This window comes from Adiantum capillus-veneris, chromosome 3 (genome assembly GCF_014529385.1).
Source record: "Adiantum capillus-veneris isolate H3 chromosome 3, ASM1452938v2, whole genome shotgun sequence".
NCBI classification, from domain to species: domain Eukaryota; kingdom Viridiplantae; phylum Streptophyta; class Polypodiopsida; order Polypodiales; family Pteridaceae; genus Adiantum; species Adiantum capillus-veneris.
Genome location: NC_140933.1, coordinates 99,256,075 through 99,271,133, shown reverse-complemented (window position 1 = coordinate 99,271,133; position 15,059 = coordinate 99,256,075). Strand labels below are relative to the sequence as shown.

Sequence of the window (15,059 nt, the reverse complement as noted above, 5' to 3'; positions counted from 1 at the left end):
ATCGATGGTGGATGCACAGGGAGCCGTTGATCCCTTGAGTCCACCCCGTGTCGGTTATTAACGAGGATGGCTCCCTGGCCTTCGCCGGTTGCCATGTGGTCGCAGTTAGTACGGGGAAAGGACACTAGAGGACCTTTCCCTACCCCTCCTCGTCACTATATGGCACGGCTCCGGGTCAGAGGGGATCTAGGGCCCAAATTTGGGGGGCAAGACGGCTTTAATCTCCGCCGTCGGATCACACAGTGAACTAGGGGTGGGTGAACTGGGGGTGAACTGAGGGTGAACTAACGGTGAACTAGAGGCGGGTAAGCTAGGGGTGGGTGAATTGGGGGTGAACTAGGGGCGCCTAAATTAGGATATGATCATGTGCCATGCCAACATGGATAGTGACGCGCGCTAGCGTGGTGGTAGGGCATTCGTGTGGCAATCGAGACGTCCCAGGTTCGACCCACACCCCGCGAGGCGGATGAACTAAGGGGGGTGAACTAAGAGTGAACTCGAGACGCCATTTTTGCCCCGAGTTCACCCCTAGTTCACCCCGAGTTCATCCCTAGTTCACTACGTAATTCGACGATCGAAATTAAAACCGCCTCGTGCCGCCAAATTTGGGCATTAGATCCCCCCTGGATAGAGCCGTGGCCTGTGCCATATAGTGACGAGGCCTACCCCTTAAAGTATAGAAGATGCGAGTGTAATTATCGAGAAGTGCAGGTTGCTAGTGAACATGCAAAATTCCAATTGCGCTGGTCTGCTGCTTCGTCGAGTCCGCCATGAGGAAGCCTGTAAATCTGAGTGTTTCAACGAAGGTGTGTGTTTGCGCGTGGGGCAGCGCGCCTGCAATGTAGATATATATAAATGTATGCATATGTGCGTTAGCGGGGGGGAGAGAGAGAGAGAGAGAGAGAGAGAGAGAGAGAGAGAGAGAGAGAGCTCTTTGTGCATGCGTCCAGTGTAAACTTTCACGGGCTATGCTCTGTTACAGGCTGGAAAACATACAATGGGAACATTATTTGTGAGCATTCTGCTACCAGTGATCTTGGCCTTTATTTTGAAGGCCCTCTTGCACAAGAAAGAAAGAGGTGCGACTGTGAAAGTAGGCGGGGAGCCTGGCTTGACGAAGAGGAATCACAGGTTCGAAAAGCTTGTGGAGAGGCCTTGGGAAGGGGCAACTACCGTTGCTCATGTCTTTGAGCAAGCATGCAAGATGCATGGTCCTGAAAAGTTTCTTGGTACTCGTCGCCTCATCAAAAGGGAACTTGAGCCTGCTAGCGATGGCCGCTCTTTTGAGAAATTGACTCTTGGGAGTTATGAATGGCTCTCTTTTGCAGAAGCTTTTGAACAAGCTTGCAACTTTGCTTCTGGTCTTGTTGCACTTGGTCATCGGAAAGGGGAGAGATGTGCCATCTTTGCTGAAACACGAGCTGATTGGTTTATTGCTCTGCAAGTAAGTTGTGTGCTGTATGTATCAGCATGGTAATTTTCATCTCATTAAAGCTATGTCTTGCATTGATGCCTTGTTGATGCTTGAACTACTTGTAGCAGTGATTGCATGCTCTCTTTCTCTGCAGTAACGATACAAGCGGGACTAAAACTGCCATGTCGTGTCTTTGATTATACAGGGTTGTTTTCGTCTTAACTTGTCTGTGGTAACGGTATATGCGTCATTGGGTGAAGATGCTCTTGTACACTCATTGAACGAGGTAGGAACAAGCAGGCCTGTGAATAACTTACCTAAAGTCCTTAGTTTAACTGGTATTTGACACGTCGTGCCTGCTGGCAGACAGAGGTGAAAACAGTAATATGTGATCAGAAGCAGCTGAAAAAGGTTATTGATGTTGGACAAAAGTTAGAGTCAGTTAAGCGGGTTATATACATGCACGAGGTTGGGGAGACGAGAGAGCCTTCTGTATCAAATGCACCTACTTCCTGGTCTATAGCTTCCTTAAAGGAAGTGAAAATTTTAGGACAAGTTTCTCTTGTGCAACCTGATTTGCCTGCCTCGGGGGATGTTGCTGTCATAATGTACACCAGTGGAAGCACAGGTCTTCCGAAGGTACGATCGTTTGTATTGCGATTTTAGTTTAAACGGGTAGTCTTTACTCTGTTTAATATTATTAGCAAGCATGAGTTGTGAAATGTGAGCACACATACAGATCAAACCTCTAAGTTGTCTATTGCTCTGACATTCTCTATATCTGCCCTTTTATTGAGGGGCATTTTTTGGCTGTTTTGGTCACAGGGAGTGATGATAACACATGAAAACATTGTGGCCACAAGTGCAGGAGTTGGCAAAATTGTTCCAAACCTAGGTTTGAAAGACATTTATGTCGCATACCTACCTCTTGCTCATATTATGGAACTTACTGCTGAGGTAACACATGTGCTCTGAGGAAACACTTATTTTGACAAGTCCAACTTTGTGTTTTATTCAAAGATTTCATCCTAATGCAGTGTACTGTGTGTGCTTATGGAGCCGCCATTGGATATGGCTCCCCTTTAACCTTAATTGACTCATCAAGCAAGATCAAAAAGGGCACAAAAGGGGATCTATCGGAGCTGAGTCCAACGCTACTGACTGCCGTCCCAGCTATCCTTGATCGTATTCGTGATGGCGTCCGGAAAACGGTTTGCTCTTCTTGCCCCATATACAAAACAACTTATAATATTACACGATCTATTGATTTTGTTCTTGTTCTTTGAGTAGGTGGATTCGAAGGTAGGTCTGCCAAAGAGGCTTTTTTACCTTGCCTACCAAAGAAGACTTGCAGCCATGGAGGGGAGTTGGTTTGGCGCTTGGGGTCTTGAAAAGCTCTTATGGGATGCCCTTGTTTTCATAAAAATTCGAGCTGTTCTGGGAGGGCATATTCGTTTAATGCTTTCAGGGGGAGCCCCACTTTCAGGGGATACACAGCGATTTGTCAATATCTGCATAGGGTAATCTTTTTTAACTTTGCTTGAAGAAACTTTTCTCTGGATTTACAGCTGGTAAAGTCTTGGCCTTTTCACCAAAAGCCTGCGGCTGAGAGTCCTCTGTAAATCTTGCGTATGCGCTCAGGGAAATTTTGTGGTGGTTTCTGAAAATTTGCCTTTTCCTTGGGTTTACTAATTGGCCACCCCTCAAGGGGTAGCTCATGCCAGATTTATGTGTGCAAGATGTGCTTGTTACGGTGACATACTTATAAATGTCCTTGGGGCCTAGAGTATATAGAAATAGTGACTTCTCACTTGTGTGCTAAGGTGCGGGCTTGACACTCGTACTACAGAAAGCAGCAGATAAGCCTGCATTAATTTAGTAAAGCAGAGAGACAGTGCGACTGCGAGTGTGTGGGGAGGACTTTTATTGTTTCTGGCTTATGCAACAGTTCGCCTGGAAAGCAATGCATGGCCTGGGTCTTCTTCGCAATCCGCAACGAGGGAGTGTTAGTGCTCCCCAAGGATCCATCCTGCACACATGACATGCCACAAGCACATAAAAACAATATGAGGGGTAGATATCCGACTCACCTTTTAGCCATAGAGCCTAATTGGCTCACCTCAAGGGTTGGCATCCCATACACCAGCCCACACCCTAGCTTGGGTGTCTAGGCAAACACTACCAAGGGTCTATAATCCAGGTGGGGTGATAACACTAGATAGCTCACAATTGAGCTCAGGATTCTATTTATAGGTTTATAACCACCCTAACCTAAGGGTCTGGATTCTGAGGCGCCATTGTGATGTCTAGGGACGAAATACTTCCACCCTTATGTTGATGTGCTGTCCTCAGCAAATCTCCTTAGGAAGCAAAAACGGAGAACCGACTCTTCAACGATCCCACTAACTCTCAAGTCGCAATTGACTTAGATCCATATTTCCTCTCGGTGAAATTCTCTGTATAAGAGGTTTGATGGGTTTATTTTACCCTTAGGTTTGACCAACTCAGGTTCCAGTGGAACAAACCATGTGGTCAGCCTGTGACGTGGCACTGGCAAGAGTGGCTCCAAGTGAAGCAGCCAGCGAACAAGAAATCAAAGGACCTAAATCTGAGTGTGGTCGTCCGCAAAATGCACTGCAATTGATGGCGGAAATTGCCAGACTCTATGGACGTTGCTGATGTGGCAGTTTTTACGTAGGAGAAGATTTTGAGTGCCTTTAATTGAAAGCCGTTGGCTTTTACTTTTTTGGGGGACTTGTTATCAAAAGCAAATGATTTTAGTGCTATGTTGGTTTTTAAGTTTCTTTTTGAAGGCCAAGTGTTTATAAATTTAAGGCCAAGGCCATTATGAATTCAAATCATGTGTGTGTGGTCCCGTGGCATGTTGTAATCTTGACTTTTAATTAAGAAAGAAATACCGCCATGGGCGCTCGACGTGAGGGCCAATCTTCTTTGGAGGGGAACCACGCCTCTCCCGATTCGTCTACAAAGTGCAAGTGTGATCTTTTTTGTTCAGCTATGATAGCTTTAGGTATAAAACAATTGTTGGAGGGATCATCGAACCGGTGGGTGAGTACATACCGAGTACTATTCTCCAAGTTAGGAACTTCCTCAAGCGGGATAACCTCATGCATTCCCAAACGTCCCTTGAAACGGCCAACGTGGAACACTGGATGAAGTTTGAACGTTAAGATAAAAGGGTAGGTCTAACTTATAGAACACCACACTAGGATTTGGATGGTCCACAATATCTAGAAGACAATTTAGAACATGTACTAGTGTTGAGCATATGAGTCCATGGATATTTTCAAATATACCCACATGACCTCTTGGAGGTGTCGGGGTTGCCTATGCTGGTTAGCATAAAAGCGCACGATCTTGTGCAGTCTTATGCTTTCCTTCACAATCATGTACATTTCATGTATATCTTACAGAAAATTTGCTACAGATTGTAATTCGACCCCCTTGAGTTTCGGCTCGTAACCTTACATAAGCATGAATGGACTATAACTTGTGGCCGCATGCTTAGATTATAAGTGAATTCAATTTATGGGGGATTCTTTTTTCAATCATTCTGACGATGAGTGACAAACTTGCTCAGCATGTCCTCAATCATTTGATTTATGAGTTTCATTTGGCCAACATGTAATGGGAGGGCACTACGTGCCAACGGAAAAGAACAGACTGAACAGCTTTAGACGCTTCAAAACAATTGAACTGAAAGAGGTACATTGCACACAAGACACAGAGTGGTGGAGTTCCTCCCCAAGAGAGCAGAGAGCATTGGCCCCAAACTGTGGTGCCCCTTTCGATATTTCTTTATATTGCTTCAACTCAGTACAACTTGAGCGGCACTGCTCTGCATCTCTACCTGGAAGCATGCCAGAGAGTGAGCCTTTAGTTCTCTTATAAAGGCCTTTGGCCATCAAAAGAAGTTTACACGAAAAGTATCAACTTTAAAAGCATTTGGTCTCAAAAAGCTAGGGCCCTTAGGGGTCTGTCCGTAGAGTAGCTCCACGTTAGTAGTTTGTGTAAAATGTGGAGCTGTCCGTACAATAGTCGGCGCAATTTGTGGGGGTCCGTACAACTGCCACATCAACATGCTTCTACGCAAGTGTTTGTTTGTGTTGATTGCTTATTTTTTGGCCCCATCAGACCGGGTCCCATATGTTGTTGGGGGTTAGGATTTTAATCTAACCCTATAGGCCACTCGGCAAGGATCTCTAAGTTGGTGAGGACTTCCTCTTCTTCTGCTTTTGCTAGGGTTTAGGCCCCTCCACCGGGATATGCAGATTGGCTAGGGTTAGGCCTACGGTGTGGGTCTTTAGTAGCTTGACTTGTTAGCAATTTGTGACATCTAATCGTCCATGATTACATTTATAAAACAATTCAAGTTAGCTCAAAAATTAACCGAGGGTCATTCAGTTTTTCATATTGGAGGTCTTGATAATCTGGCGTAAGCAAAATTAGCCGTCACACCCAGACCGCACTAATCTGTAAAACGGGTGTCTCGATGCACTAAAGCTACATACCTAGGCAATTTCTCTTTAGTGGCATATCACAATGGAATACAAATGCTGACATATGCACATCACTTAAAAACATATAGTCGTCATTGAACACTCCCCCTCGCAAATAACCATATGGTCTGGGCCATGAGCTGTTCAACGCCCCTCATCACTCCTTTCGCAAATAACCTGAAGAGGTCCGATACATAAGATATAGAGGCCTTTGATAACCAAACGTTCTCTAGGGCCTAGAACACAGTCTGTGTCACTCGGAGGTTTTGAGAGTTAACACTGCTCAGACTATATCCAATTTTCTTCTATATACCCCCCCCCCCCCCCCCCCCTTCCAAACCTCGCAGATAACCACAAGGGTCTGGGCCATGAGTATATTTAAACCTTGTCAAGCATCAATTCTTCTCGTCAATACTCCTCTCGGAAAAGCCCGAGCCATGAGTATGAAAAAGTTTCCCCAAAAACATTGAAGCCAATATCAAAACCAGGATCAAGCAATCTCAAATCGGCACCAATACAAGCTAGAAGTTTGTAAGTCCTTTTGCTTCTGTTAGGGTTTAGGTCCTCGGCCGAGATTTGTAGGTTGGCTAGGGCTAGGCACAGGGAGTCCTATCCCAGGCGGTCTTTAGTGACATTGACAGATCAACAATTTGTGACATCCCCTCTTATTGAAATATCGAATTTCTTAATATTTTGGCATAGCAAAATCAGCCATTACACCTGGACTGTGCCAATTTGTGATGGGTATTTGATGCACTAAAATTACATACCCATAACCCATGCAATCTCACCCAATCAGGAATATTAGTGGTTGGCACATCACAATGCAACACAAATGCTTACGTATGTATGTTACAAGACACAGAAACATATAGTTGTCGACGAACACTCCCCCCGCAAACAACCATCCCGATCCGGGCCATGAGCTATTCAACGACTCCGTCATCACTCCTCCTGCAAATAACCTAAAGAGGTCCGGGCCATGAGATATAGAGGCCTTAAACAACCAAACACTCCCCAGACCGCAACGTGCCTCAACCACTGCTCAGACTATTTCTTTCTCAATACTCTCCCCACAAATAACCATCCAGGTCGGGGCCACGAGTAAAAATAACACTTCACAAACATTCAATCCTCCCCCCTCAAATAACCACAAGGGTCCAGGCCATGAGCATGTGCAAGCATTATCTTTCATAAATTCTCTTATTTATCACTCTCGAGAGTAAATCACAAATATTTGAAACAATATCAAAACCAAAGTCTTAACAATTCTTAAATCGGCACCAAGCCAGGTTCAAAACTGATAACATCCATTTCAAACAAATTCCAAACAGTATTTTAAACAAAGCTCAAAAAATATCTAAATACAAAGCAATTAAAAAATTCATTTGGTGTTTGTTTGGACAGTTGATGTAAGGTGCAGCGGAAGTAAATGTTGAACTTTGCTCAAGATGAGTGCTCCGAACCATAGTTTTTTTCTCACGCGTCCGATTGGTCAACCATGCTTCTGGACGCGTACGAGCATGAGTGACGTATGATTGCCTTTTCCATATGTGGGGCAGCGAGTTTAATAATCCAGCAAAATTTAATTGTCTATGATGTTTAAACTTTAAAGTTTTAATGTATTCTGTGGTTTTGTGTTGCTCCAATGCTCTCTAGTGTTTTAAAGTTTAAACTTGCATTCTGTGGTTTTTGTGCTACTCTCAAGTGTTTTTTAGGGTGCCGTATGGTATCCCACGTATGGAATCTTCAGGGGGTCTGAATCGGGCTTGTGGCGGGCTTCCATACCCGCCCGCGTATGCCGCATGGTTGACATTAGAAAAAACTATGCTTCGAACTGTGCTCGAGGTTCCTTTTACTTACAGAAGGGAGAGCCTTTCGTTCCTTTAGTGAGAGAGTGCAATGGACACAAACAAAGTGGTGAACACTGTGAATGAAGGTGCTGAGACTGAGAGATAGAGAGAGAAGAATACAACACCAGAATGTTCTCCTCCGAAGGCCCCACTCTCTATGGCTAGAGCGGTCTACTATTGATTGCACAAATCTCTACAATGCTTTGGACTTGCCAACGATGTCGACGACGATGAGGACCACGACGAGACAGGCTGAAATCTGAAAATGCTAATGACTGAAATCTGCAAGTCTTTATCTACTGAATTCTAACTCTATGTCGATGACGATGTCGATGGTGACGATGCGACGACGACGTGCTGAAAATGCTGATGCTGAAATCTGCGTTTTCCGGGCTGAATCTGCAAACTACGTTGGATCTGACCATGCGGCGAGGATCTGCTGCGGGAAGGTGAGATCTGCGAGGTTTGAGACTTCTACTGCGGTGTTTGACTGCTGAAAACCGAAAACGCTGGTGCTTACCGAGGTTTCGTCACGATGAATCAGCAAAACGCCGAGGCCGATATGCAAACCAAAAACGCTAGGGCTGGTTCTGTCTTGCTGGAGAAATCTGCTAACGCTAGGGCTGATCTGCTGTGTTGCTATGGAATTTGCTAACGCTAGGGCTGATCTGCTATCTTGCTGTCGCCGGGGCTGATATGCACTGCAAACGCCAGGGCTGATCTGCTATGCAAAAACGCTAGGCTGTTAGATAGGCTGAAAACGCTAGGTCTGTTGTGGGAAGGTGGTCTTGCTGAGAAGGTGTCTGTTGAACGCTGTGTTCCTGCTGCCCTAGCGCTAGGTTTCTGTATATACTTTCTTGTCAAAATTGCCCTACCCAGTTCCCAACAAAAGGCACTTAAAAATAATAAGTAAAAATTGGCTAAAATAGGGAAAATAGGTCTATGCATTGTAAAAATACTCCTGATAGGTTCTGATGGAAATCTGATGATCATGCTGTGTGCAACCAGAGGATATGCATCTAATCTAAGTGCCTGGACATGTATAGTCTGCGAACAGACTCACAAAAGTGCCAGAACACTTCCTAATCTAACTAAAGTGAACCCATGTCATGAAGTAGGTTGTCCACGTACACATAGGGTTAAATGTGCACGTGACAGTTGAACTTTAAGGATCGAAGTGATCGTACGGTATCGTATTTGAATTCTTGTTGTGCCTAGGCATGCCCAAGACAGCGTCACAATTGCTCAACTTCATGATGTGAAAATCTGGTTTTTCCTGGATGGTTACTAGAAGAGCACCAATGAGAGGTATACCTTCTGGGTTTGCTCGATAGCTAGCTCGGCTTTACGTTCTCCACCTTGGGAACTTTAGTCAAAGTCCATCTGCTTGAGGAAGTCTAGGATGGACAAAATTTAGGGTGGTGCTCGGGTTAAAGAAGATAAGGGCTTTCAAGCCATTGACTTTTCCATAAGCTCTGCAAAATTCATTTGAACTTTCGAGGTTAATGTCATAAGTATCAAGTTCAAACCCAATTGCAGGTCTAGCTCGCTTAGTCGGAGGTTCTGAGGCTTTGTCGGTTGTCGGGGCAGAGGTCGGCTCGGCGGGTCTATCGGTTCGTAGGGGACAATTAAAATAAGTATGCCCTGACTGAAAACATCCAAAACATCTGTCTTCTTGTAATAAAGTGTCTCATTGTTGAGGCGTCAAACCAGGCCTTTGTGCTAATTTTTCTGATTTAATGCTTCTTTTAGTGCTAGGCTTCATTATGGCCGAGTATGCCCTTGATCTTCGGAGTCATTACAGAAACTCAATACTTTGAACTTTGTGTTGATGTATGCTCGCGTGTGTGTGCGTGTGGTGTGTGTTGTGTATGGGAGCATATGTTAGTACCTAGTTCTACACCCACTATTGGGCATTGACGACGTTCGTGGGGATGTCGTGGTATTTAGTCAATCTATGCATGATGAAGTTGATGGTTATATTGTCTTGTAGGTGACTACCATGGGTCTGTACCTTGCACTTTCCTTTTAAGGGTGAATCTGTGCTTATCCTGGACTCATCGAGGTATATATATTGACTCTCACAAGAATTCCGAGGAGTCGGTCGTTGTAATCGGGGATTTTGATTTGTTGCCGGGGTGTTTTTTGCAGTAAATTCTAGCTTGCCTATTTATAAGCTTATACCTGACTGCAACATGGTCCATTAGTTTTTGCATGGTTGATACTTGTTTGGAAAGACAATACTCTTGTAACGGTGATGGGAGTCCCATTGTATATTGCTCGCATTGGTCCTTCAAGGGAATCAACTTGAAGAAAGACACCGGAAGGTAGACATCGAGAAACCTTTGGTTATAGTCTTCCATGGTCTTCGTGGCAAGCATTTTCATGTTTCCCCATTTTGACAAAATCTGGACTTCAAACAGAGAGGTCATGTAACTGCGTGCAAAAGTAGTTTTGAAAGCTTGCCAAGTCCTTGGAGCATGCGGTCGGGTAGCGATTGAACTCCACCATTGCATAGCATTTATCTTCGAGAAATCCGGGATCCCGCGGCTTGAGAAATCTTTGATTCTTCTGTGTAGTTCCCCAAAGCATAGATGATGTCAAATTATTGGAGGGACTAGAACACTTTCTTCCGATTATCACCCCAAAAAAGAGAAAATTTTTATTGTCATCCTACCATCCTTGAAATTTTTTGGTTGGTTCGGTACAAACCCCGGATGTGGATAGTAGGGATATCCATATGGGCTCCAACCATTGTACCCTGGTGTGGGGGAGGCAGTGGCAACGGCGGTGGCAGAGGCGGTTGCATTGGATCAGATAACTGTACCATATTCCTAAAAACACCCCCAGTTTAAGAGGGTTGTCGGTTAGAGGCTCTTTGTACTTTTTGGTGCCGGAGAAGGTGGTACCACCTGGGGCACCAGAGGGGGCAACATGTTATTTAGGAATTGTTGAAAACTTTGTAGCATCGGGAGAGGATGCCGCGAAAGTACGTCGCGAAGCTCGTCGAGAAGAAATTGCAGGTACTCTGTAGAATCTAGAAACGCCAGTGTGCTCTGTTCTTGGTAGGACCGGTATGCTTTCAAAAGAGCACATAAGTGGAGCTTTGATACCACTGTAATGGGAGGGGAAAGTGCTAACAGAAAAGAATAGACTGCATATACTTCTAGTACTTCAAAACACTCAGATTGACTACATTGCACATGAGACACAAAGTCGCGGAGTTTCACCCCAAGAGAGCACTGGCCCCAAAAGATGGCGCTCCTTTCGGTATTTCTTTATGTTGCTTCAACACGGTACAACACCTGTGGCTCTGCTCTGCATCTAAATTGGTAGAATGCCAAAGAGAGGGCTCACAATTATATGTAAAGGCCCTTGGCCCTCGAAAGCAGTTTACATGAAAAGCAAATAGTCTATAAGCATCTAGTCTTCCAAATGCTAGCGCTTATGGCTGTCCGTACAATCTGCCATGTCAGCAGCTGTCAGCGTGAACGCGGCGTGATTTGTGGAAGGTCCACACAGCAGCCATGTCATCAGCCTAAATGCGATTTTGGTGTGTTGAGTGAGTTCTGCTTTATTTAATTAGTTTGGGCCCCATCGCCGATCGGACAGGGTCCCATAAGTTGGGAGGTGTTAGGATCAAAATTCTAACCCTTTTGTTATTTTTGGGGCCCATCTGCAAGACTTAGGAAGTTTCTTTTGCTTCTGTTAGGGTTTTGGCCCCTCGGCCGGGATCTGCAGGTTGGCTAGGGCTAGGCTCGGGGAGCTGTAACCCAGGCGCTCTTCAATGACATTGACACTTCAGTAGTTTGTGACAATAGGCACGCCATTCTCTCCATACTTGTCATTTATATTAACCATTTCGTGGGGCAGTGCATGAAATGCTGACGTTATGTTTTTGATGTCATACCGTGGGGAAGCGTGTGTAAATTTGACTCTGTCAGCCCACCTCAAAATGCACCACAGTCACAAGTGGGAGCACCTTCATAAATATAAACTGTTGAAACTAAGGTTCATATGACCATGTCCCTCACGCATGTGTACATGCCATTGGGGAACATATGGATAGCATGATCTGCTGCAAAGCCAAACGGTTTGCCTGGAACCTCGAACTTCCGAATCCCTATCAAGCTTGGCAACAATCTATCGCATTCCTTTCCTGCCTAGCAGCCAATGCGATAGCCCATTAAGAATGCCAAAACATGTGCACTTGCCATGGCAAGCTCTTGAGATAGTTCACTCTCGATAGTGAGAGATGATCTCCCTTGGCCCTTGATCATTTCAACTCCACTTTTTCGTCTTTGACTCGGGTTTGGATTAATGGGTTGAGGATGACCATTTTTGTGAGTTCTCCTGGACCCTGGTAAGTTGTCATGGCCTTCCCTGTAGGAGCCAGACTCCCATGTTTCCATCTTTGAGTGCGCTGCAGATTGGCAGCACACTATGCTGCATCAGCAGGGCACTCAGCACGCTGTGCCTCGCTACATCATCTCATGCTTTCTTCTCTGCTCTTTGGAGTTAACATTTCAATTTGGCATCGTTTCGCTTAAGATTATAAAGAAAGGGCACGTTTGATGCAAATTTCCTGATGGAAAAATGTGAAGGGACTGTTTTTTGTGCAGCTCACCAATTGCCCAAGGCTATGGTCTGACGGAAACATGTGCAGGAGCTTCCTTTTCCGAATGGGATGACATGACAGTTGGTCGGGCTGGTCCTCCTGTACCCAACTGCTATATAAAGGTAAATCTTTACCGAATGGGAATCATAGACAACTGCAAAAGACTGAGATTTATAGTATCCTGAGGCTCTTTCAGTTGATCAACTGGGAAGAGGGAGGGTACTCGATAACTGACCGCCCAATGCCAAGGGGTGAGATAGTGATTGGAGGACCTAGTGTTACACTCGGATATTTCAAAAATCAAGCAAAGACAAACGAGGCTTACAAGGTAAGGATTCTGCAGTGGAGGGCCTAGATAATGGTTGGCACTGGGTACTCATTTATTGCATGCGCAACATGTAGGTTGATGAGACAGGTATGAGGTGGTTTTACACAGGGGACATAGGTCAGTTCCATCAAGATGGCTGCCTTGAGATTATTGATAGGAAGAAGGACATTGTCAAGCTGCAACACGGTGAATACATCTCGCTTGGGAAGGTAGAATTTTGCCTGTCTACTTTGCATTCGCTCCATCCTCTTATGAAGCTCTAGTGAAGATTCTTGTTTTCTTCCGTTCACAAGACTGCCCCAAGCTAATCTAATTATGAGGTTGTGAGCTCTCCAGGTCGAAGCTGCTCTCGGTGGGAGTGCATACGTGGAGAACATAATGGTACATGCAAATCCCTTTCACAGCTATGCTGTTGCTATCATAGTTCCTTCTAGGCAGGTCCTTGAAAGCTGGGCTAACCACAAAGGCTTTCACTACAATACACTCAGCGACCTGTGTGAGATGGAAGAGGCAACCAAGGAGGTGCTCCTTTCGTTGCAAAAGGTAACAGAAGACTTGGCAGCCCAATTGAAGGATCTTTTGTCGTATAAGTGAGGTCGATGAAGAGACCGTTCTTGTATATATCTGGTTGATCTGAGATTTCATGGACTCCATGATTGACTATCTCATATTTTGCAGGTCGGGAAGGCCGCAAAGTTAGAAAGGTTTGAGATACCAGCGAAAATACTATTAGTATCAGAGCCTTGGACTCCAGAGAGTGGCCTAGTTACGGCAGCATTGAAGCTGAAGAGAGAGAACCTGCGAAAGGAATTTGATCAGGAGCTTGAGAAACTCTATGCTTAGAATAAGATTCTTTGTTGGTGTGTTCCTTGAGGGGTCGTAATGCAGGCTTTGCAAGCATGTAGGTCTAATGATATATTCTATTATGAAAGCAGATAAAGCCTGAGGATCAGAGGACACGAACATGTTATCCATTGGTTGTTCTCATAGAGGGTAGTGGTAGCGTCAGGGCACCTCACAACTTAGTCCACAAGTTTCTAGGAGTAGGCTCCAGGTTCCAAGTTTTAGCAGTCAATATCATTATTTGATTGTTTCAATCACACATTTGGTGGTTTCAGTTCTAAACCGAGTTGAAAATCAGGTGTTGGCCCCGAGCATCAGGGAACGCAATCATAAAGTTGTGGAATTATGCAACAATTGCATACCAACCAGGAAGTGCTAATGCAAGATTAAATATTGCATACCAACCAGACAGCAAATGCAAGATTGTTAGTAGTTTTGGAGCAACAAGAGCAGCCCTCTCTCTCTCTCTCTCACACACACACACACACACACACACACACACACACACACACACACACTCGCATGCCCCATAAAATTCTATGCTTTGTATAGGTCCATGTTAATACAAATTTGATGAATACCCATGCAAGATGTGATTAGAGGTCCATCATAAGTGAAAAGAACCAACTTGAAGAGGTCCACTCTGAGTGAAAAGAACTAACTTGATTAGATTGCTTCAATGTTAAGGAAGCAGACTACCCAATACAGTGCAAAGACAGCACATGCCATTGTGATTGAAGAGAACTAACTTGATTAGATTGCTTCAAAATAGTCTTGTTAAGGAAGTAGATCAAAGAAGTGGGTGCAAAGACAGCACTTAGTCACTTGAATACCTATCCCTCAAGAAGGATTCTAAAAACTGAAACATTTGTTCTTCATAAGTTTCCATAAATGACAACAATCTAAGTAGGTTTGAGATGAACGAACACATAAGTGAAGATAACAAGGCGTGAATTTGGATTCACTATGATAAATGAATGTAGTGTGAGCACCAAGAAAATGATTGTGGTCTAAAGAAGACGTGACTAAACCTTACTCTGTCAAAGGTGAGTATAGGTGAAAATGTGGATTTGAAGTGAAGGACTCTATATCATTTCTTGAGACTTTAAGCAACGTGATGAGGGTATGGACAATCATTTGAGTCGATGGAACTTAGTTTCGTCTTGTGGGCAATATATATGTAAAGCCATTATGCTAGAGTTTGATATTGCACTATTGCAAAGAGGGAAGATTATTTAGTGATTGAAAAATGAAATACAAATTCTGAAATTTAAGTAGGTGCTTATGGTAGCAATGATCCCCCCTTGGGATACAACCAATCCAAGATATATAGTGCTACTCACGTAACCAAAGCTTTGCTTAATAGTATGTCATTCCTTGGACGCTAGGATATGCACATATCTACTCATTTGTGAGCTTTGAGACTGCAAACTAATGTCTAACCTTCTAAAGCATATACATAGTAAGGCAACCAATGCCCTAC

At 44.4% G+C, this 15,059-nt stretch overlaps 1 protein-coding gene across 1 annotated transcript; it reads left to right on the top strand.

Moving 5' to 3' along the window:
- Positions 1-658: 658 nt before the first annotated feature.
- Positions 659-13,873, top strand: LOC147461381 (long chain acyl-CoA synthetase 9, chloroplastic-like). Its single transcript, XM_086508948.1, has 12 exons — positions 659-806; positions 983-1,444; positions 1,620-1,700; positions 1,781-2,053; positions 2,240-2,371; positions 2,452-2,625; positions 2,705-2,934; positions 12,410-12,527; positions 12,602-12,733; positions 12,808-12,942; positions 13,070-13,276; positions 13,412-13,873. Exons 1-12 carry the CDS (start codon positions 771-773, stop codon positions 13,574-13,576), a joined length of 2,145 nt encoding a protein of 714 aa, XP_086365074.1. The 5' UTR covers positions 659-770; the 3' UTR covers positions 13,577-13,873.
- The last annotated feature ends 1,186 nt before the right edge of the window (positions 13,874-15,059 follow it).

What these genes read in the sequence shown, in the direction of transcription:
- LOC147461381 (XM_086508948.1), top strand. Translation starts at nt 771, where the DNA reads ATGAGGAAGCCTGTAAATCTGAGTGTTTCAACGAAG. An exon ending in GAAGCACAGGTCTTCCGAAG is followed by an intron (nt 2,054 to 2,239) that starts GTACGATCGTTT and finishes TTTTGGTCACAG; the next exon opens with GGAGTGATGATAACACATGA. An exon ending in AATACATCTCGCTTGGGAAG is followed by an intron (nt 12,943 to 13,069) that starts GTAGAATTTTGC and finishes TGAGCTCTCCAG; the next exon opens with GTCGAAGCTGCTCTCGGTGG.